The following is a 24,269-nucleotide window of genomic DNA, read 5'->3' as shown; positions in this document are numbered from 1 at the left end:
TTAGGTTTGTTCCACACATTTGGAAGCACTTAACTGATGCTGATGCTGCAAAAATTACCTAAATGTATCAATGGGAAGCATTAAAAACAAATTCACTGCAGCTCAAGTCATACTTCCAAAGTCTTAATGTCTGCTGGTTATTTTAACATTTAGTGACCATATGAGGGAGCAAAAGATGTGACGCAGCATTAAACTTAGTTTCATGTTGTTATATCAGTATCCCCGTATATTTAAAATGGATATTTGACATATATTTTTGATATCCGTCATGTTAGCATAATCATGCAACATTGAGATGTATTTTCAAGCTCCTACTTCTATTTCTTTACATAGCCTAAGCCATAAGTGCTGAGGCCATTATCAGTTTCTCATACGAGAGGCTGACTCATAATTTGCGGTTTATTTCCTTTTAGCAGTGGAAGCAGCCTTCTCCAATAGAGGGAATAATTTCATATCCCCCTCCTTTTGATTTCAGCAAAGTGATGCACTCTGGTGTAAAGCTTGGGGAGATTTCCTAATGAGAGCTATTAGCAATGCTGAAGGTGATTTGTGTTTTTGAATTCATTCCTTTGTGTCCGAGTTGTTTTTCCTCTACGCCTATGGGAAATTATTAGAATAATAAAATGCTTTATTAGGACACCACCACATTGTTCTGTGGAGTCCAGAGAAATATGAGAGGCACCGCAGAGAATCGTATGTGCTTGTTTTTGTGCTATTGAACATATGGACATTGAACATACAGGAAGCTTAGAGTGTATTTGAAAAGCAGCTGACACTTTTCACTGTAGCCAGTCAGGCGACTTATCTTCTTGAGAGCTCGCACCTTATCCTCTGTGTGAGGCAGGAATTTATTGAGGGAAAGCATCTGGAAGGCTGTCTTGTCAGAGACAGAGTATAGGCTCCTCCGGTTGGAAGAGACTGCTCTGTGGGGCTTTTATTAGGAACCTCTCACTGAAAGTTTTTCAGATTTATCAAAATCTCAGGTACACCGCGTGCTTACTCCATCTGAGATACTGCGAGAAGCACTGGCCCCTGTTTGGATTGTGCTCTTGACCTTTTTCTTTCATAATCTGATGTTTTTTTAAGCTGATTTCTAAGATGTATCTCCATTGATTCTTCATCTTAATGGGATCTCCAATTTAGAGGAAAAATGCAACCGAAGACACCTCAAAAAAAGACGTGGCATTGTGGGGTTAATCTCAAATTTTGCTTTGGTAGTGGTTTTCCTTGTTCACTTAAGATGTGTGGACAAATGTAAATGACAGTGGTTGTTAGCAGACGGTTTTTAACATGAGATAAAGACAAGGCTTGAAGAGATTCGGGGAGAAATATATCAGAAAAGAAGCAGAGATATCAGTTTCCCCACTGAAAATAACATCACAAAACACAATGCATTGCAGAAACAGCTTGCATCTTCGCAGATCTGTTGACAGTAGCCTGTGAAATGTAATACTGCTGAACAGCTGGTCACAGCACAGCACAGCATTGCTCTTTCTCCACACCGACTTTCCCTTGATTGGAGAACTAACTAAGCCGCTTTTGCTTTCACTCTCTCCGCCTACGCAAAAGGTGAGATGTCTTGTGGCACCCTGGACTCGTATCCTTTTAGTATACTTGAAGGAAACTGATGAATTAGAGTTTTGTTGTGTATCGGTGCTGAGGTGGCTGTCTGTTTCAAAAGTACACCTGACACTAATCTCAGTGGAATGATCATTGATCAAAAAGACAAATAGAGGTCTGAAAATTAGAGCAGGAGGGAGACATATTCAGGTGAGAATATGAATTGAACCAAGCAGGCTTTAGAGAGGGGAGTAGATGACATTGAAGGTCACCCGCTAAGACACGTTTGGATAAATGGAGCCAACATCCATATCATTGATTGCCAACTTACACTTTGAAGTTGCACAGAGTTGCATTGAGTCCCTTGTCTTGCATGCTGTTTTTGACCCTGCTATATGCCTTGCCACCCACAGGCGATCTCCTCAGCACCAGAGCAGCAACTATTACTCCCCCAGAGGGCTGTGCAAAAATTACATATGCAAGATGAAACAACAACAATGATGCTACGTCACTTGGGCTCACTCTCGCCTCTCACAAACATAACCTCCCACCGCATTGCATGTTTCACCTCAAAGCGACATTTCTGAGCCACCCGCCTCTTTGCTTTCATTGCCACCCCCGTACCCCTCACTGAGAGCAGTATGTAAGGAAGTCAGTCTCTGGAGAGGTTCAGGGAGCGCAGGGGGCCAGAGGGTGGAGAGGGGGCACAGTGCTGTAAAGTGCCTCAATGTCGCTTCATTTCCCCATTTTAATTGGGCTATCTAAATGCACCCCCGGTTTGTCAATACCCGCCAGGGTCCCAGATAAAAATGATTTGTCTCATGCATTCGGCGGCACGCTCTGCTGTTCTCCTCAGAGAGCGTGCCCCGCCAGTTGTCAGCAGCAGAGTGTAATGGAGAGCGGTCGTTGTTTTTGGTTTTCAACGAGTAGCAGGAAAATAAGTGCCTTCCTCTATCAGTTCCACTGGTCTTGTCTTAGTCTTATTTCTTTATTTCATACTCTTATTCTGTCTGTAGCTAATAAGTCAACATAGGCATGCACATATTCACATGCTCTACGCACAGCCACATCTGCACAGGCACGTATGGACGCAGGCACTCACTGAAGGTCAGTCAGCACGGTGAAGCCAATCTTATCTGTGTTTTTATGTGCTCTTGTTTCCCACTGTCCTTGTCTTTTTCACACCTCCTGTCGCCATGTGCCATCACCTCCCCTCTCAGCACTGGAGCCCGTGTTATCTGCAGACAGTCCTGAGAAAAATTCAGGGCCAGACGTGTGCCCTTGGTGTTTGGACTGTTAAAAGTATGACGCTCACACAATGTTTAACATTCTCATTCATTTTTGTGTGGCTCAGAGATACATAACTTTGCATGATAAAAATAACCATTTTATACTTAAGCATCCACTCTGTGCAAATGCTGCCTCTCTTAACTGATGGATGATAAAAATAATTTGGTGTCTCATGTAAAGAAAATGACATATAATTAGATGTAATCAGATGTATAGCTTTCACATGCTTCCTGTGCGGCTGAAGTTATCCATGTAATTTGTCATGTCCTTGATCGCTGGCTGGGGTTAAATGCTAGATTGATAATTTGCAAGAAACCTAAGCTCATGTTTGCAAGTAATAACATGATACATGTATGTGATATAGATGCCATCAGGACTGCAATCTGGAGGTAAACTAGCTAACAAACAGACGTCAGTAGCCAAGCCTCAGTAAATTGTGAACTGAGCTGGGAATTTTAAGCTAACAGGTGTTGCCCAGCTGTGCTTTTGGACATGATGACATAGTGCTAGTCTTAAGGGCTCATCAGCAGCAGCACACTGACTTTCACAGCTCAGTGTTTAGGACACAGGTCAGCATTTTTTCACTGGCGTGCAGCCAGAATTGTGCTTATCAATGACCCCTCTGAATGGGGAGATAAAGCACATCTATTTGTATGCCATTTAAAGGAATTTTAGTGTATTGCTTTAGGTGATAGTTAATAATATCTTAATGTGGTTTTTGATGATTGTATACTGCAGTGTTTCCAAATGCAGTGAATACAGTATGTTCTTGTAATGATAGACATCAGTTATTCAGTCAATGTGTGCTCTTCTGACCCTCGACCAAGATACTGATTTTCTTACCTCGAAGCTGAACCTTGTTAAAATGTTTTGGCAGACTTGTTACATTGGACAGACAGTAATATTGATAAAGCCCAGGGCCGATGTGATTCATCCCATCCCGCGGCAGCCAGCGCAGTTTCCCATCAATGATGACTGTTGCTACCACTGAGGAACTGAGGTGTCAGGCTTGATCCAGGTGTTCTTCACCTGCCAATAACCCTGGAGCTTCACAACAGATTTAGTACATGCAATAACTCACAAAATAAAGCCGGAAGAGCCTGGAAAACATTGATCTCATAAAATCAAGCTTTCCTAGAATCTATTCACTGGGTACTGTTAGCAGACTGGCGCAAGTCAGGGAGGGGCTGGCTTCTTCAGATTGAAGAGGTTGTCAATCTTTTTTTCACTCTAATGAAATGAGCGGGGGATGGGTGGTTGTCACAATGTTATAAATTCTCAGACTTGGTAGGGGGTGTTTCCAGCTCTATTCAAGATCTTGGGGGGGTGGGGCAAAAGATAAGCCCTAAAACTCCTGAGCCACAAAACCTCACTCGAGGCACCAGTTTTAATCTTGCATAGACGGTTACTGCTATAGTCCATCTGTGTTTTGAGTTTTACATTGCGCTAAAATGAGATTACACCCTAGATGGAATGGCTCGTGTTGTGAAGCTGACACACAACACTACATTACTATAGCTCACAATTAATTTTCTCTCCCACTCTGCTGTTAGGACTACCAGCCAACCTAATCTTTACTTCTACCTTTTACCACTGTGTGGTTTATTCAGCGATTTGATCTCAGATGAATGTGACTTTTGAGTTGGCAGAGTCTTTACACCCACAAAAATACTTTTTCTCCTCTCCTCAGGGGTGTGTGGGTGTAATAATTATTCTCCAGAAGGTTCCCTCAAACTCTCATGAGTTTGTAAGGAATGAGAGGTTTCCAAAAAGTCCAGATTGGTTGCTCTCCTTTTTGCAGACAGTTGTGATGTAAATTTGAGGGAGTTTTTGTCCATGTTGCATACTTGTGATCCGATTTTAATTAGTAAGATTATTGCAGCACAGACAGCTAGAATATATTCATACAGCCCATTTCACACATGCAGTCTATCCCTGAAATGTGCAGGCACATTTACTGCATGTGAATGGGTGCAGGGATGGATATTCAGGTGAGTCTATACAACCAATCCCCCCCCTCAAGACCTAGTAAAATTGTATGGTTGTGTTTTGAATTAAAGCAGTAACATTGCAGGGACAAACACGTAAAGGGTTAAAGGTAACTTTTCTAAAACTAACTTCTTATCATTTTTGCTAAAACTCAGCATATCCTGACAGTACAAAATGAGACAGGTAATGCACCTGAATGAAAACAGCCAATCAACAACCAAAGTCCAGGCAAAGAGCGTGTATTTGACATGAAGAGTCATCTTCCACTGCGTACAAGCACATCCGGCCTTGCCCCATCCTCTTTGTCTTCTGTTTTGGCAGTTGGCATCCGTAAGTGTTGCATTACCGCCATTTGCTGGACAGTCCCTTGCCCCATCGATTCCAGCATTATCATGGTATGTCTCAAATGGCGCCAGACTGAAATGTTCCTGAACGTAGCTGCATGTCTGAAAAGCGAAAATCACCAGTGATACCTCACAATTATACCAGTAATTTACTGGGAACTGTGTGTGAAAGACGCTTAAGACCGGCTGTACAAATTGAATTACTTTTTAATCAGATGACCCACATCCCAATTCTAAACTACAAGGAAAGTTAAAGATAAAACAATTCTTTCTCTTGCTGAAAAGTCTGTTGTGTGCACAGATCTGCAGCCTCCAGTAAAATCAGACTGTCTCCCATTGTTAACAACAAAGAGAAATGTAGAACACATTGCTGTTTGCCATTTCCTTCAGCAGAGTTTAAGCCTAGAAGACATTCAACATTGCTGCTTTTAGTGTAAACCCTCATACATGCTTTTTAGAAGCTAGCTCTGAATATCTTTTGTTGTGTAGTGTGTCAGCAGTGCTGCTCTGTTTAGACTAACAGGAATTCACTGGCCAACAGTATGGTAATTCTGAGTTTATTTTCCTCTTGGAAAGTACAAACATGTTATGATGTAGTTTGCAATGTATAATTTAATTGTTAATGTCACACGGTATTATATATGGCTTCATCTAAAAACATTTGTCTCGGGCTGGGTCATGGCTTGCAGTGTCAGCACTGCCACTGAGATATATATAAAAAAACATCATTACGTCGAGGGCGAAACATTGTTGAAGCATTGCTGGATGAGTCAAGTTACAGTCCACACAGTATTATTGGGATAAATGAGCAAACCTCTCCCCAAGGTCCTGAGGCTCTGTGATCTATTAAGGCGCTGTCGTCTCGGATGGTGAATCTCAGAGAGCGAGGGAATTTTTGGGGAAGAGAATGGTTGTGCTGACATCCTCTCTCAGTGCAATCCCTTGTCCTTGTAGGACGGAAGAGAAAAACAGCACCAGAGGCTGACTTGGCTGTTCCTCTGAGCTCTGTCATAAATCCAACTGAACATTTCTGAACATCTGTTGTGGATGATTAGCTCCATGGCTAGCAGAGTTTGACCGGAGGGAGTGAGAACCAGTGTGTTGGGGAGTTGTGTTGTGTGTGTGTGTGTGTGTGTGTGTGTGTGTGTGTGTACTCAAAGCCTTGCTGATTTAAGAATAGGGATTTTGCATATTTATTTTCTTACTTATTTTTTTAAGCAAGGGAGAGAGGCCAAATTACTTTCTGAAACCAATTCATTATCCACAAAAAATATGTTACTGGACATGTTATATTGGCACAGTCCTCTGAGAATGTTTGTTTGTTTCAAGGTCACACTTTGTTAACCCATAATTGATTTTTAAATACATGTAGGACTTCAGTAGAATTCTGGATGTTGGACATGCCAGCTAGCCTGCCTTTTTTTAGTCCAGCCTAGAGTAAGCCTGCATTATCACAAGTCACATTCTCTTCCTGGAAGGTCTTCAATAGATAAGTCATAATGGAGTCTCTAAGCTGCACGAATACATAACATCACGTGTATTTCTACCTCATACCTTTTTTTTTCTACATGCAGGTGCACTACAAAATTGATTCTCATTGGTCGAGGTTCAAAAAGGTAAGGCCCTGCAGCCTCCTCCCTCTTCACACTGAAATTTGACACCAGTGACATCACATGGTGGGTTTGGCCTCTCCCAGGCAGTCCCTGCACACCCGCTCAGTGTGTGAACAAGCTCTGCCTCAGAAGGATCTCTCCTCGAGCCACATTGCTCTATAGCCACAGCTGGAAACGTATTTGCTGGAGAGCCAAAAGACAGTTCTTGTGGTTTAATGAAACGCTGTGAATGGAATAACTGAGCAGGAACTGGAGACTACTTTCTCTCACACACCTTTTCATAAGACATCATTCAGGGATAATCTTTTGTGGATACTGCTGGATTTTCTTTTCTAGGATTTTGGATACTCTCTCTCTCTCTGAAAGGAATAAGGAATAAACAGAAATTATTTATAAGTAGACCTGACTGACATGCATGGGTAAGTGAATTTTGTACAACATAATTAAGTTAAGAAAAGTTATATGTTGTCAGTGATGAAACAGAAGTTATCCCTTCTTCAAAACAGGAGCAGGTTTTCTGAAACTGGCTGGGCTGTCTAAGACTTTATACCTCTGTATATCCCTGTTGCAGGATGTGTTATTTTTCATCTTGGGATAAACCTTTTACAACTTGCCTCTTATGAAAAAGTAACAAAATAAGTTGATGTGTTACACTTCAATGGTCAGGTATTTTCTTACTATTCTTTTGTTCCCGTTTCTTTTGTCCTTGCTCACTCTTGCTTGTTAAGCCAAAACAATAGTTTAACCTCGTCTTGGCTTAGCTCTATTGGCTGGCTCTTTGGCAAATTGCCCTGTCTGGTGCAAGCCCTCCCCTACGTATTCAGAGGACTTTGAATAGAAGGGCCATAGAATGTCCCCTAGCTACCGCTGCTAAGGTGAGGCACCCTGCCGTTCTACTGCATTAGGCCTACGCTGAGGCCAAACAACCTGTTTTTCCAGTCGTCTTTATCTCCCTGGGCAATCTGGAGGGTTAAATTTCAGCGACAAGAATTCCAGTTAGAAGGAGCCACTGGAAGGCTTTGAAATCCCAGATAATTTTAGAGGAGAACTTTTGGAAGTCACAAATTATAATTTTTGGAAAATGTTTGGGCTTGGCTTTCATTAAAGTATAACCTGTAATACATGTGTCTTAGTGTGATTTAAAGGTTTTAAGCTTGTTTTTCTCTTACTGTGATTATCAGCTATATCTTAGTTGAAAGACATTTTTGGGAAAGACTGATTATAGACGCATGAAAACTTTATGTACCTTTGTATCTTCATTTCAGCAAAGAATAACGTGCTCTAAATGTCCCCCTCAGCTGTAATTATGTCTTAAATCTTTTGTTTCTTTTTTTATTACAACATAAAATGTTTATACGCTTGTATGAGAAACTTTTGGACTGAGTTCATCTTGTTCTTGGTCACAATAAATGTGGCAGTTTTTGCACAATAAGTTTGTTGCTCAACACAAGGAGCTGGTGTCAGTGGGAAAATACCCTTTTTGCAATGTGCTCTTTTGCATTACAGCAGTCTTAAGCTTTCAAAGAAAAAAGTGTAGACAACATGTCTGTCTTGTTTTGTTTGCCCTTTGAAACAGCTAGACTTCCCCATCGGTCTGACTCTGTGTGTTTCCTTTCGTAGTTGTACCGAAGCTCAGGTTGCTTTTTTTATTATTTATTCTTTGTATTTTTCTTGTTTGTTAATGATTCAGGAGTGCAACCCTCTGTATATAACTCATCCCGTTGGTCTTGACTTGAGTGGTAACCCAGATTTGATTAAAAAACGACCTTGAGGCGAAACCCAAGATGGACACTTGCAGAAATGTCTGCCCAGCTGCTCGGTAGCATAAACAAGCAAGACAAAAAAACTGTCAGCCACGGTCATTTGTTCAGACAAAGCCAATTCCCGTCCACACCGGATGACCTGTAGGTTGTCCTCCTTCACCTCCGCCATGCCGGCCACTGACCCTTCATTCCACTTTTACGACTCACTTCACTCACTGTGTTACCAGTAATGTTGCAGAGAAACATCTAGGAAGTGACCTGAGGAAATAGCTATGGTCATTTGTATACCACTGCTCCTTATTAGATTTCCTGACCAAACACAAAATATCCTGCACTTAAATGCCTCCCTTGGCTGCAGTCTTTCTTTTGAATAAATTACTCTGTTTAGAGCAGTCAATCACTCAATGTCTCTCCCCATTGGATTCCTCAAAAGTAATTATGGCCTGAGCATATGGATTTTTCCATAGAACTTGATTTCTCATCATCCATGAATTGGGTGATGTGTAATGGCCTGTTATTGCATGATGGATCTGCTTCGTTACTCGAATCCCAGTTGGGACATGAAAGAGGTAGCTTACAATCACAGATCAATGCCTGTGAAGGCGATTGTGTCAGAAGAGCCAGACCTTTCTTTATGGCACGTGCTGTACGTAGATAGAAAATCAACATCTTTTGTCGGGTCAGAGCTTTGATGTTGTCGCTGAAGCGTAGACTCACAGGCCTCAGACCTGGAAATGCCAGCAGAGGAAAGTTTCTCATTTGTTTTGCATGTCAGGAAGTGTTGCCTGATGGTGACAAGGTCAGGAGTACTTGTTTTATGATGACAAGGCCTAATTGTCAATCCTCTGATCTGTACGGAATAAGATGTTTACGCAGCTAGGAGTGAGTGTGCAAGATATGCCTTGCGTAATGTGCGGTGTCAATCAGCGACCACCGCTCGTGTGATGTGTTAGCTGTGTTGATAGTCACTTTTTGGTCTCAGTTGTGACACTTCTTTCTTGCAGACAGTCGCTCATTCATTGTGACAGGTGCTGAGGAGAAGGTTTAGAAAAAAGGGCTTTTTTATCACTAAATTCACCAGTGTTTTGACAAGAACGCTTTCCCTCAGCTGCCCCAAGCAGAGTGCTTGTTTGATTGAACTAGGTCTGTCTATGCTTTGACATCTACACAGGCTTGCTAAACACACGTTAATGTTTTGACACAAGATCATATCCAAATAAACAGGAGGGTTTATTTTAGAAAAGGTGATGTTATTTTTGTTGCCAATTAGCGATGAATAAAAATTGCCCTGTAAAAAGATCACTGCATGTGTGGCAGTGTAGCTTTAGGTTACTGTCTCTTTAAAGTGAATTGAAAACAAGTGCATGATAGTGCTCCGGATTGGATCATATTCAGCTCTTTTGTTACCTTCCTTCAGTCCGTCTCTGTTCTCTTTTTACGCTACACTATATTCTACTCTGCATTTCATATGCATCTGTCTGCATTTTATGCCCAGTTATCACCAGCCACCAGAGGTCTGTTTTGTGCTCACAGCCTTGCACCTTTCCATTTCAACCTTAACTCTATGCATTACAACCATGGGTTTCTAAATGGGAACACAAATCCGCTTTGTCAGAGAGGACATTTTCCTCCTTGCACAAAACTCATTTCAATTCCACATCATCCCATTACCCCTCCACATTGATTGAAACAAACTACATTTTCAGGGGCAACTGAATTTTTTTGTACTATGTATGTATGACAAGGCCAGAGCTTATGCTTTTGTATGTGAAATGTGCAACAAAGCAGGTTTAAGTCATACAGTGGCCATGACAAATATACATTTTATGATGTATTACGCTATTTTCTGAAAATAGGACAAGACCAGGGATTATTGTTGTTGTTCTGTTGCATGATGCTGTTCATTTCCTTGTTGTTATATCACTGAATTAAGAGACACTCCTAATATCTGATATTTAATATTGTTTTTTCTTCAAGGAACCAAGGTCAGATTGGTTGCTTGTGGAGTGTCATTAAATAGAATTAAAGGTCACAGCTTTACCTTGCTCTTGAGTATGAGGGGATAACTGTGATGCTAAACTGCAGTAAAGCAAATAAAGCTGAACGTAGGCTTGATTTATTTGGTGCTTGGTTCTGGGAGTACAGTCATGTGGCTGATTTATCCCTCTGCCTCCGCCACCCCCCTTGTTTGCTCAGGGCCCAATTTCTTCAAATGCCTGGCTTAGACTCGACATTCTGCTTGATTACTTTATCAGCCCACTTGTCACTTCCTCCAAAGTTATGACTTCTTTTTCAACAGTCCACTGCTGCTGATCTCAGCTAGCAGCAAGTAGAACTGGCCCCTCACTATCAATATGATACCATGTGTTGGAATGAAAAGTCTTCTCAGTCTCAGCGTCCCAAACACACACTTGGACATGATCGCAAGAGTGTCGAGTATGGCACGTGTGTAGCTTGCTTTACAGTGGGACGTTTTCAGCATCAGCACAACGTTTGGCTTTTGTTCATCTTCTTGTTCGTCCTCAAACACAGGCAATAACTCTTATTCCCGCAGAACTCTGGGGCCCATGGCTTGTTTTGGGAAGATGGATGGAGATTCATTTGGTTTCATTATAATGCCTGACTTATTTATGGCCTGCCTGTGCACCGCCTGTTGGCCCACTGTGGCCCTGTGAGGATCCTCGGAGCTGAGGCGTTGATGAAACATTCCTGTGTCCAGGGGATATTCTCTGAGGAGAGTGCTGCTTGTTTAAGGGAGGGCAGCGGGGTGACAATGCAAGAAGCATGGGCAAGGCCACTGAAATCTAATTCCACCAGTCCTGCCTAGCTACAGCATTCCTGCTTGAGTGCTTTCACCTATCAAAAGTCTTGCACTGTCGGGGTGTTGGTGTATGTAATGATACCACACAGCCCAGCAACATTGGTGAAACTATATAACATGAGCTGGTCCTTTAAAAGTAGTTACCACAAGTAAGGGAAGGGGGACATTGCTTGGAAAAGAAATAGCTCCCCTGAAACTTTCATATTTTACTTACAGTTTGGAGTTTGTAGTTCCTCCGCACCAATCCCAAACCTTTATCTGGATCTCCCCCTTCAGCCTCAGAGATTACCGCTTCACAACCCTGGAGCAGGGATGCTGTCTGCCTGGTAATTTGATGGATAATCCCCTGCCTCTTCCCTACAAATCTCTTCCCTGATAAAGGGGTTGCTTCTACATTAGTAAACATGGGAGACTTGGCTGCCTAGGCTGACAGTCAGACAAGAGGACTGGTTGAGGGAAGGGGAGATAGAGGAATAACCAGTTCTTTATTGCTCATAGGAAAGCCCCTTTGCATCTCATGCTTGGAAATTCAACTTAAGTGCCAAGATGTAACATTTAAACCATGGAAATGCTCTTAAGTTTGCTGGAAAGTTTTTTTATTATAAATTTTATGTGTGATGTAAATAATGCATTGCACATTTTTGCACATGTTGGTCAGTGCATGAAAAAAAAAAATCCCCCCTCTGCTCCGTATCTTGTGCGGTTTGTGGCTTTAATGGTTTAATGGTGAGCTATGAATGGCTGCCAAAGTGTTGTGCTTTACACAGAGTTTCCATGCAGACAGGACACAAAATTAGCACCAGCCACCAGCCAAATAAAATATGCAAGCGGCTGGTAGATTTGTTTCACTCACCGGTCTAAAAAATAAAAATGTAATCCGTGGAGTGGCTGGTTAAAATTTGAACATTCAATAGCCACTTGACTGGTGGACAAAAAAGTTCATTTTGCACCCTATACATAGTCCATTGTTAAAGCACATTCATAAGCTTTTTGACATGACATCCTAACGATCACTGTGCTACTGCCTTGGCTAGACACGATGGCTCACTTAAAGGGAATCGACTTCCTCAGATGTGTCTTCACAGGCTTGCAGCAGGCTATATAGACTGACTACGTGACCAAGCGTTGCTAGATTGCAGGCTGTAGTCCTCACAAGAGTTTAATTAGGGAGTGTTAACCTATGCCCCCTACATGATTTCTGTTTCTTGGTTGGTTGTCCACTTCCTGTGATGGTGCATCAACAAAGCACTAAGCCCGGGAATCAAAACTGACGCCTTGAGCCCAAACATGCTCAACCAAGTTTAACAGGACCTGGCAAGATAGCATTTAACCAGTCTATGGAATGACTTCAGCTTCATGACTGCAACATTGGCTGTGATGGCTTTTCATTTGTGGACCTGACAGAGGCCCTTTAGGCGTCAGGGTGGATCTGGTGGGGTGAGTGACAAGTCTTGTCCCTGCGTGTCTTTCTGTATGTGTAATGGTCTGGTGTTCAGTCTAATCATTGTCAGCGAGTGAGATGACATGTCAGGAAGAATTTGGTGAGATCTCTGTTTTCAGCACATTGCAGACCAGTCAAACATCACGTCTTTAAAAAACACACTGCAGTGAGGGCTCACAGTTTTGCGTGTTTGTGCATGCTTTTTTTTCTTGTGTTGTCATTTGCAAATGCGAACACTCCAGTTTTACCCACACATCCTTGAACACATATAAGTGTACTGATGAGTCAAAAGCTTTATCATAGCACTAGCTCTGCAGTTATTTTGGGCTCTTAATTCAGTTTTCAATATGTAATTGTAATTCCTGAAGTGACCTAATTTTAATGTTATACTCATTTTTCCATAAATGGTAGGGGTTTATTTTCTGAAGATAGCATCTCTGTGATCTTGCCTCTTTTTCTCTTGCTCTTTTTTCACAGAACACTTGATCTAAATACCAGTTTGCTTGATTGGATGTGTTCGCCCTCTTGTCTAGATTTTATATGAAGTGGATTTTCACCAAACTATTGAATTAGTCAGTAAAATCCTCACAGTCAACTTAGAATTCCCCTAACTGGATGTATACAAGAGATATGTGTGTGTCTGTCTGTCTGTCTGTCTGTGTGTGTGGATGTGTTGTGTGTGCGTGTGCGTATGTGAACTGTGTGGATGTGTTGTGTGTGTATGTCTTGTTAGCCAAGGTGCCGAACAGTGACTCTGCACTGGTGGTAATTGATAGTCTGGAGGTTGTCTCAGCTGCAGGTAAATCCTATCTGCAGCTGTACTGTGAGGGAGAGGGGTGGTATGGGGGGGAGAGTGTAAGTAACTCTTCCAAGGACTAAGGATTTCACAATAACTAGAGGGATGGTGGGGGGAAACAACCATGAGTAGAACAGATTGCATAGCAGAAAGACAGGGTGATGGTGTTAGAAATATCTAATATGGCAAAAGTTTTCCCCTGCAGGCAGTTAAAATTTGTAAGATTGGACATGTAGGTGCCATTTTTCTCAAGAACATTCCTCTGAAGAACAGTACTACCTCATGTCGTCTCTGTTCTGTATCCATTGCTTGCCTAGTTCATGAAGCTAAGTGCACGGTCTTAGGTTTGGCTTTTGCCTCTTTTAAACCGCTTCCATCAGATTGAAAGAGTGAAACTCAGTCTTATGCTTTGTCCAAGGGGATGCACTGTAGAAAGAAGCAAGAGAGGGCAAGAAGGGGAAGAGCGCGAGAGAGAGATTGGTCCCAGTGAGAGATTCATAGGTAGTAATGAGGACGTTGGTGGAGTGCAGGTCGTCGTGTTGTGGCTCCGGCCTGTCAGTATAATGGACCCTGCTAGTCAGCTGGCAATCGATCGTACTGCTCACAACCTCGTCTGCCTGTTGTTCTTCACTCTTTCTGTCTGTCAACCTGCCACCCAGAGATGGAGGGTGAAGTCGACTCTTCTCCCAGGCGACAGATACAGCGTCCAGATACTTTCTCATTACCTGAAAGGTGGTCTGAGGTGAGGTGTGGAGGAAGGCAGGTCTGACTCATTTCCAGTCAAAGCCTCAGGATTAACAACCTTATTAATTCCTGTTCATCAAACTACCAGCATTCAGTTGGTATGTTAAATTGCAATTCAGTCATTAATATAGATTATTGATGAACCTGTCAATCCCATGGCCAAGGCGTGACTTTAAATGTATTTTTCTGTTTGACCAACAGCCCTTGCGAGATTGTACAAATCAAATACTTACATTATATTCAATGTATTATGATACATAGGAAGGAAAAGCATGTTCATAGATTTGAGAAGCTAGAAACAGCATGTATGGTATACTGTGTTATCCTAACGATTTACTGAAATGATTAGGCGATCATCAAAATTGTTGCAGATTAGTTTTCCAGTCATTGAAAGAAACCATTGTTTCAGCTCTTCAGTCTTTTTTCGTCTTTGAAGCTGGAACCAGCAAATGTTTTTGCTTGATGAAGGAGTTGATAAATTTGTTGTTCATTCATTTTCTTTTGACAGAAGACAATTTTTGGGCATCTGTTCCCTGTAGAAATACAGTTTCCTGCTCTGCTCATACCATGTAGGACAAAATGTTGGATTAGACACTCAGTGAGGACAGACATGCCAGGTTAGTGGCGAGTTTAGAGTCGACATGTTTGTGGTGCATTGCTCTGTAGCACAGTCATAGTTTTTAAGGAGAACTGCACTTGTTTGATGAACACGGTCTAAGCTGAGAGTCCCTGCTTCACTTGCCCTTTATCGACTGGTCCCTGCCTATTCCGCACTCATCTCTTTTACATTTTAAATCCTTGGGCCTCCGGAGAGCAATGGGGATATATGGTTCCATCTGCTCCAACAGACTGGCTCATGGCTCAGACAGAGAGAAAGAGACAGAGAAGGAGACATGGCCAGGGAGGGAGAGAGAGGAGCAGGAAATAGGGGGATGGAGAGAAACACAGACTGGCAGAAAGACAGAACGGCTTATTAGAATCTGCCTCTTTTCACTAGTTAGACAGCGGCTGAGAGGGTAGCCGTCTGTAATAGAAGGCAGGAAAGGAGCTGGATTAGGACTTGGGGATCCTCTTTTTCCACATTTGAAATGGCAACTAACCCTTGTTAAATCTGTTAGGTCTTAACTGTTTCAGGTAGACCAGCAGTCTTGGATTTTGTTTGTGGAACACATGGCTTTTTTGTTTCAAGGTAGGTCTGAGAATAGCATATGTTAGTGTGCCTTTTAGATTCCCCTAAACACATTTCTCATCAAGGGGTCCTCCTATGTAAATAGAACCTTATGCTGCGCCCCAGACACCATCAGGTACAGTGTTTCTGTTTCCCACCACAAATGTTTGATTATATAGGAAGTGCTTTTCCCAGCCCTCCCTGAGTTAGTCTAACCCTTCCCTGTGTCAATACTGGGTTTGGTTCATCTGTACATTGAACCACAGAGGATTGTTTCCCCTGTGTCGTTTATCTGTTGTAAGGTAAAAATGATGAAACCGCTGTGTCAGTAAACAGTTTCATCCGTACATTTCAGCTCTGACTGAAGACAAACAAGCCCCAAACTATCCAGTATAGTGTGAAAAATCTTGGACTTTCCGTGTCATAAAGTGAATGCAGGCTACAGTGTCCTCACCTACACTGCTGACATAGCACTTCCTCAGAATAAGATTTGCATAAAAGGATGTAGTGAGGTAAAAGACAGCTTTCATGCTTACAGTTTGAGGAGCGCAGACCATCCACCCATGAGCGAGTGAATGACCACTATTTTTGATTAATAGCCAACGGTAGCAGTCCGACTAATCCTTCCACAGTCAATTTGAATTTTGCTGGCATGACTTGGCAAATCCTAATTTCTGTAGAACGGTGTGTACAAAGTTGGGTTGTGCAATATGGATAAACTGCTAGATAAAACTGCTTTTGCTAATCCGGCGAATTACACACCAGGCAAATCAAAGTATTTGATCACATTGATGAAAAAATCCCGAAAATCCAATATTGCCTCAAAGCAGTTCTGCTCAATGATCTGCATTTTTTCCAATGACTACACATATTAAAGGGGTGGAAAGGTGTAGCGAATTCTCTGTCAGTCTCACAGTATGCATCCTCATATTGCCTAACCTTAGTACAAAGTATTGTGGCAAACAATTAGCAGAAGTGCTGCTTGTCACTGAGCACAGAGGCCACAGCGTCGTTCTCATGTAGGCCTCTGGTAGGTCCCTGCTGGCCAAAGAGCTTCACTCCCAGCCTGTTACAGCCACTAATCTGGCCTGACACCAAGCTGATTTACAATAACCCCCTACCCTAAGCGCTGACTGACTAGAGGTAATTGATTTAGAACAGTGGAGACACCTGCTGAATAGTATGGACCCCTCAAAAGCCCCCTCTTACGCTCTTATGCAAAGTTGGGCCACATATCCTCACCTCAGTGCAGCCTGTAGATAATAAATGCACTTAAACATAGAGGGAAGGAGGAGGTTTCTTTCCTCGTTGAGCAAACCTAGTGAGAAATCCTGCCTATACATTGTGTTTTTAGTTTGTACTGTACTTCACATCTGCCCATGTTCTACCGTAGTACTACAGTGCTTAATTTTTTTAATATTTGGCCTCTTTCTGCTTGCTAAAAATCCGCCCGTGGATTGAGCTGAGCCTGAACAACTGCCTCTGTTTGGCCAGCTATTGATCTATGGAGCTCCGTATTTGCCAGTCTTTCTGCTCACATGCCTCCACTCTGTTTGTCTTTTACTGGCGGAGACCAGGCTTTCTGCCCAGGGGGTGGTGGGGGGTTGAAGTCCTCTGCATGGTGTGAGGGGGGAGTCCGTGCCTTCTGTGCTGCCTGCCTAGTCATTTTATGGCACCATCTGTCCACAAGCAAACTGTCAAGTGGTGACGTCTTAGCCCATCTTTCTTGCTTGACAGTGTGAATTTCCTTTTGATATATATGCACATCTGCTGTTGAGAATGTGTCTCAGTTTATGCTGCTAATTTAATGTTTGGCCATAGCACAGAATCATTCTTAATTATGCAATGATTCACTTGTACAACTCTCTAAAACATAAACAAACACAAAAATTAAAACTTTTTTCCAATCTTTGAACTAGGGCAAGGCTATTGACTGTATATTTCCAGAGACCCTGAATTGAACATGAAGCTTTGTTTTGTTATCATTCTGCGTTAGATTTGTTGAGGCCCTAGCTTTGAGGAATTAAGTGCTGGCCTAAATAATAACTGAGATTTTTTATTTATATACCACTTTTCAAAAACAAAGATACCTCAAAATCAACAGAGATGAAAAGCAAAGAACATTTGAGTAAGACAAAGATAAACAGTAATGATTTATTATCAAATCTAACATCATAATAATGATAATACCCTTGATAAAAAATAAAAATGTCACAAACCAGATCCAGATGTTTGACTGTCAATAAAAGCAATGAAATGAATAAACAATACAAGCCATCTATACAAAAGGTCTTTGAATGAAAGTCTGGTGTAAGAAACAAAGGAAAATGTGTCCTGCTGCATATTTGCAAACTTGTCTGTGAGTTAAACATTATTTTTTAAAGTAATGAACATTTCTTTTTAATTTTCAAGTGTAACTGGTTTGTATGCAGTAAATATGGCTCATAGGGTTGCTTGGCCTTTGCAGGAAGCTGTTTCATCCACTCGATTGCTCCAGTTATACACAGCATTGCTTTTATTTGATGAATGTCTGTTTTACATTGAGCCTGCTTTTTGATTTATTACAGGCCCTTTGCCCAGCACTTTGTAGTGCAAGCCATTTTCTCCTTGCTCTGCAGCTCGACAATGCCAATAATCACTCTCGAATAAATTCAAATGGAGGTGGCACTCTGGTATGTCTCTTCTACTCCGAGTAATACATATCAGTGTAATACATATCACCTTTCATTCCCAGATTGATTTGCAGCTAAAAAGATTGGTAGCCCCCCAGAGGTGATTGTAAATCCCTACTTCAGTGGCAATTTATGGAGGTGCCTGAGTTTTGTTAAATGTTCACTCAACCAGACTAAATGCCAATCGACATCGTATCATATGGGTGAAGCCAGTACGCGACGGGCTTTGCATTCTGTGGAGAGGCAAGTAGTGCCTCTGTCAGGACATTATCAGGAGACTGGTGCATTAAGTCCATCCCTCATGCATCACGGTTTACGTCACAGTGCGTCATGGAGACTGTCATATGTTGTAAATGTCGCATACGTTTCACATGGCTGTAGTATTACTGTACTTAATTCTTGAACTGTCCTAAAGTAGCTGGCTGATGGATTTCTTTGAGTCATCCACACAGACAGGCACTTCACTCGTGTGATTTTATTACTGGAGTGCTTTAATTGTAGGTCAGCATAATCAGCGATCCTTACTCTCTATTGCTCAGCTTCAGGAAGTGCACTTGTCTGTTATAGGTTTCTTTCGGTCACTCAATCTTCCGCGTTAACAATTAACTCTGTGGAATCGGCTTGTAAACAGAAGTGCTGTAAAACTTGATAGGTCACAGGACATTACCCTTTGTGAGGTGAATTTCAGTGCGGGGCCTTGTCGCAGCCCTGTAAAAAAGACATGCACCATCAAGTCTGTGGATACAGAAAGGCTTTCAGAGTCGGAGGGAAAACCTAATTTCGTTACTTTACACTTTCATTTTACTATACGTGGCTCGTCAGCTTGCAGCAATTCTCCTGGGGTCTTGTGGCGTGTGTTCACTGCCGAGGTAAAAAAGGAGCACAGACTTGTGAGGGTGGGCCTTCTAGGCCATGGAAAACTAATCAGGGGCCAAAACACTGCTGTCGAAATGCAGCTTGTAACTGTGTTTATGGAGCCGTTGCAGGCTGCGCCAACACAAACCTCTCCGGTCTGGGTTTATCACCTCCAGAGACGGCCATGATTAGCTCCCCACACTGGTAGCCATATATCTCAGCTGTCCCACCTCCCCACGCTCAAGATGACCCATTAAACAGAGATGGAGAAAGAGAGAGGACATGAGTAGGAGGGATGGAAACGATGGAGAGCAGAGATGCTACCTGTCGTTAGTGTAATAGTAGTGTTTACTCAGCCTCTGTGCCCTCTCTGCGCAGCTGTGTCTCACATTGTCTGTTTGTAGACTACCAATTCTGTATGGGTGGCCACTCCCTTGCCACACACACTCGGGGTAGTAACTTGAATGACAGGCACCTGATGTTGATGGCAAACAAGCAAACAGAATAGGTGTATTTTTTTTGTTCCCCTCCCCACTGAACACGCTCAAAAAGCTCTTTTGTCCTCCACAGTTTACCGTTTGACATGCTCACATCCCATTGTTGCCTTGTTAATTACTTCACTAAACCTATTAGTCATCTGCCCTTATTACAGCATATATATACAGCACATACCCCGCTTTGCATTACTGAGAACTCCAGAGACACTCCAGGCTCCAAAGCTTCTTTTTAAAGGACTTAAAACAGTGGGTGCCCTGACGAGTGGCAGGCTGATGGGGGTTAAGGTTATTTCAGCGTCAGTATCACTTTAAGCGTTTTAAGATAAAATGTTGCCACCATGGAGTCGTCTGTCTATACGTGATCTCGACAGATTCAACACAAGTCTTATTGCTGCACCATCAGTTGTGTTTAGCCTGTTTGCAGACGTCTGAAACACCACTTGCGTGCCAAATTTTGTTCAGTGATTCAACAAGTAATGGCTGTTTGTAAACATAGAAAGTCTCCCTTTTTATAGGTGTCCCTGTTACATGTGAGGTGGAAGGAATGAACAATCTTGGACACTGTCCTGTTGATTATTGTCTTATATTGGGACACCTCATCATAGTTATCAGCTAATTGTGTTTGCATAGATACAATAAAAATTCTGTTCTCCATAAACCTACTTTTATATTGTGCTAACGGTACACAAATTATCGCAGCCTTAGTTCATGTCAGACAGAACTGCTAAATGAGTTCAGTCTTTATTTCATTAGCTGGAATGCTTATTTTTACTCTTTGCAGTTGAAAAAAAATGTATGTATGCTTTGCAGCATGCTGTTTAATGAAACATTATTTTAGTTAGTGCAGTTTCAAACTATTATTTTAGATAATCAGCTTTAGCTATAAAACACTTACGCAATCTCAGTTTCTGTTGAAATAATCTGCATGATCATTTTAGCCATAATTATGCAGCGCTAACTCTTTCTCTCTCCTACACACCTTCCTCTCTCATGCTAACCAGGCTTCCGAATTTAATCATTACCAAGACAGAAGGATTCACGTACAATCTCACAAGGGCAGACGTCCACCCCTACATGTTCTTACTGTTTTTCTCTCGCTCTCCCACATGGTTGCAAACAGTGTCTTCCTGTGTGCTGAGCCACTCGCTCAGATTCTGGATCACGCTGCCCGTTGGTGCCCTGTCCTTCTCTCAGTAGCTGTACCGCCACAGCACAAATGCACATAGTGGCAAGTGTTCGTCCCATAGTATCTGTGTGCAGCGGGGAGGCACCAAGCTGCACTGGGATAAATAAGTAGCTATATAAATAAAGAATAAACCTCGCTCTAGGAATTTGTCTCATTGAAGATGAAAAGCATCTGCCTCTCTCTGGCATCTGCTGTAAAAGATATCCCTCCACCGCCAAGGGTTTGGAGCACGGCGAGTAGCCAACTCTATCAGCCTCACTCACTCTCTCTCTACCCACTGACATGAACCAGCGCAACGATGGTGTACATAAAAATGAGTGTCAAAACAAATTTGTCAGCCAACAAACTTGATGTGAGTTGCACTCATTTTGCAAAGCTAACTTGGGGTATTAACTTGAAATAAAAAATGGGGCGTAAATGTCATTCATTCTGGTTGCAGAGTGGGGGTGTGATCCAGTTCTCTGGCACCCTGAGCAGTGTGTCTTTTCTTCTCCAGACTGCTACAGCTTAACACACCAATAATGAGCTGCTTTCTCATTATCAGTGAAGGTGAAGACACAAGGGGAATCTTTTTTTTCTCAGAGGTTTATGTTTTATTTTTGCTGCAGTTCTCCAAAAAACACACACACGGAGGTGTAATACAGCTCGATACGATCACAGCTTGAACTTTCACTCACGATAGACGATGTTCGCTGCACACGTTGTTTTCAGATTCCTGAGATGCGAGGTGTGTTGCAATCAGAAATTGGTTTAGTAGACATGAAAGCCTAGAGGCACATTCCTGTAAATGACAAATAGTGGTGAAGAGCTAGCCGTCAATGATTCCTGTCTGCAACTGTGCCCAGGTGAGGCACCAGCGTCGTGACTCACAAATAGCATTCCTACATCATTTTACTCAGCCATGCCTGTCTTTTCCTTTGCCAAGAGACTTGTCGAAAGAGGTTAAAGCAGTGCTCAGATGAAGAAAAGGAAACTCTTGAAATTTTGCTTTGCTAAGATCTCTGCCTAGCGGAGTGTTTTCCTTGGTCTTGCTTCACAAAGAGGGTGGTCAAAGAGGTGCCCGGTGTGTGCGTTTTTTCAGTGTTTCCACACGCATTGAAATAGCCACATGAGTAATGGGCTGCTCAACACCTCCACGGGCTTAAGAATGGAAAGTTTTTTTTTCCCACAAGATACTGGAGGCATTGTGTTCCTGACACTCTAACTTATTTAGCTGAACTGAATAGACTAAAGCTGACCGGCCACCCAGCAAGCCTCAAGATATTCCACATTGTGAGCGCCTCTTTCTCTTTTCACAAATATCAGCAATCAGTATTGTTCAGTCGCTGCTATAAACTCGGCAGTGAGACTGCCGAAACGGGCTGCGAAAGTTTTCAATTCAATTCCATTAGGCCTCTTGTAAAGGCTTTGTACAGAATCATTGTCAGGGAGCCCTTGAAGACAAAAGTAGGCTTAGTTTAGAACTTTTAAAAACTTTTCTCATTTTAGTTCTTTTTATCTGAAGTCCTCTGGAGATACTGCTTTATTTAAAGAGAGATATCTATCCTTACCATATTGTGGTCAGCTTTACAACGTTATGATTACTCATCACAGATGGCCGCGGGCAAGAGTGAGGGGAGAAGAAATTTAGTTAGCTTGGTTTATGGGGATACACAGTTACTTTGTTTATAATAGCATTAGACGTTGCAACTGCAGGCTATAACAAACTTAAGGTCATATCTAAATCTTATCAGTCGCTTAGTCATTTCCTACATTAAATCTAATTCCTAAAAAGACAAAGAATCAGTGCTTGTGCGGTTTAATTTGAGGGACAGCCTTTGTTTTTGTGTCTCCACCCACTACTTAAGCTGATGGAGCAATCCTTTCTGTTTTATAGCTCGGTTAATTATGGTTAATTTGTGGTACACCTGCTGCTGCTTTGTTGACCAAACATGCCCCCCTTGGGGTGTGTTGTATGTTAAATGCTTCTGTATGCATACATGTTGTCATATTATGAGATCACCGCACTTTGTGTTATTTGAACCCATCTGGACGACACAGTTTCAATTTCTTAATGGGAACATTAAGTGGGCGGTGGTCCTTAGGGAGTGCTGTTTAGGAGGTCCTCTGGGTTTTTTACTGATCCCCCATTGTGAGAGGATATCTGAGGAGCTTAATCCTGCATCCTGACCTCCCCTTTGTTCTCGCTGTTTCTACCCATGATTTCTCTGTGGCACTGCACTGCATTTGTTTCCTAACTCTTCTGCTGATGTAGTTTGCGTGTTATATTCGCTTCACTTATTATTATATTTTCCTCTGCCCCAAGCAGGATTTTGTTGTGGGTATTGGGTGCCTTGTTGATCGCAACCAAAGATCTCCTGTGTTTTGTGCTGTTGTTTTCTCACAAGTGTACAAAATTTCCGTCTCCTTTGGTTCTGCTCTGCTCCGACTTGCGCTTGATATTTCTGCTTTGCCGTGTTATTATGCTCGTTCAAATATATGCAAATATATGGTGAGGTTGAATACTAATGTTTCTGTACTTCTGTTCTGCATGTGTTTGCTCTCCCAGGTGTTAGTCTTTGATCCGTCAGAGTGGGACGCGTCTAGCAGGGGACTGAGGAGGGAGCAGTGCCAACTTGGAACATGGTGCCTAATATTCACCTGGCAGTGCCCCTCCTGCCCAGAGGGGCGTTGCTGTTCCTGCTTCTACTCAGCTGCATGGTGTTCTCCTCTCTGGCAGACAGTAAGTAACTTCATTCGCCTGCTTTGCTTCTGGTACAATCTGATAATACGTTAAGCTTCAGAAGTATTTTGACAATTAGGGCATTTCAGCCCCTCACTTGCGACACACATGATGAAAAATACACACAATGAAGGTTGAAAAGCAAGTTCTTACAAAAATTATCTCATCTAGTGATCTGCTGACAATATACAACCCTTTCGTAGACGTACTTTTTTGAATGTGTGGATATTCGCAGAGAACAAGCTGTTATGCAGCACAGTGCAGAGCTTCATTAAAAATGCAGTATAGATTCTGTTTGAATATGGTGCTTCGGTGGATTGCAGGGCACATAAATAGCAGCTTGTCTAATGCACGTCCCAAAGTATAGAGAGCTTTAGCATTTGCACTAAAAATACTCGTGCAGTACATGCAGTGATGCTCCTTCGGCCTCTGTGACCGGCTGTCGATCTGAATGACGGTTTTGGCTGGAAGACAGCGCTCAGTAAGATGTGTCACCGTGGCTACGCTTTGGATCTCGGGGGCAGCCAAGAGGCACTGCCCTGTCAAAGACGGGGTCAGGGACAGAATTAATTCAACACATGACCTCACCTATAGTGCTGTCATTGGGTCACTGTAATTCAATTATACCCCGGCCCCTCCCATTCCCCCACCCGACCACGCCAACTGCCCTGTCCTTTCATTCATGGGTCCGGTAGGATTTGTTTTGCTGTACCCTTTGCCTTGTCTCACTCAGTCCTGTGCTATCATCTTTGTCTCATGCGGTGTGTCTGGAGTTTGGCACAGTAGCACTGTGAACTTGACCTTGCAG

At 42.4% G+C, this 24,269-nt stretch overlaps 1 protein-coding gene across 3 annotated transcripts in view; it reads left to right on the top strand.

Annotated features, from left to right (window-relative positions):
- LOC121614780 (receptor-type tyrosine-protein phosphatase F) overlaps positions 1-24,269 on the top strand; it is a 162,440-nt gene that overhangs the window by 34,622 nt on the left and 103,549 nt on the right. For 2 of the 3 annotated variants that reach the window (XM_041948847.1, XM_041948845.1), the window contains exons 1-2: positions 6,911-7,215; positions 23,288-23,461. In XM_041948847.1, the coding sequence (XP_041804781.1) occupies positions 23,362-23,461 (100 nt within the window). In that variant the 5' untranslated portion in view covers positions 6,911-7,215; positions 23,288-23,361. Of the gene's footprint in view, positions 1-6,910; positions 7,216-23,287; positions 23,462-24,269 lie in introns of those variants that run through there. The other variant, XM_041948846.1, reaches the window with a different exon arrangement.

The sequence above is a fragment of the Chelmon rostratus genome, chromosome 12 (assembly GCF_017976325.1).
Source record: "Chelmon rostratus isolate fCheRos1 chromosome 12, fCheRos1.pri, whole genome shotgun sequence".
NCBI classification, from domain to species: Eukaryota; Metazoa; Chordata; class Actinopteri; order Chaetodontiformes; family Chaetodontidae; genus Chelmon; species Chelmon rostratus.
Note: the sequence above shows the minus strand (reverse complement) of the source record. Positions and strands in the feature narration are given on the sequence as shown.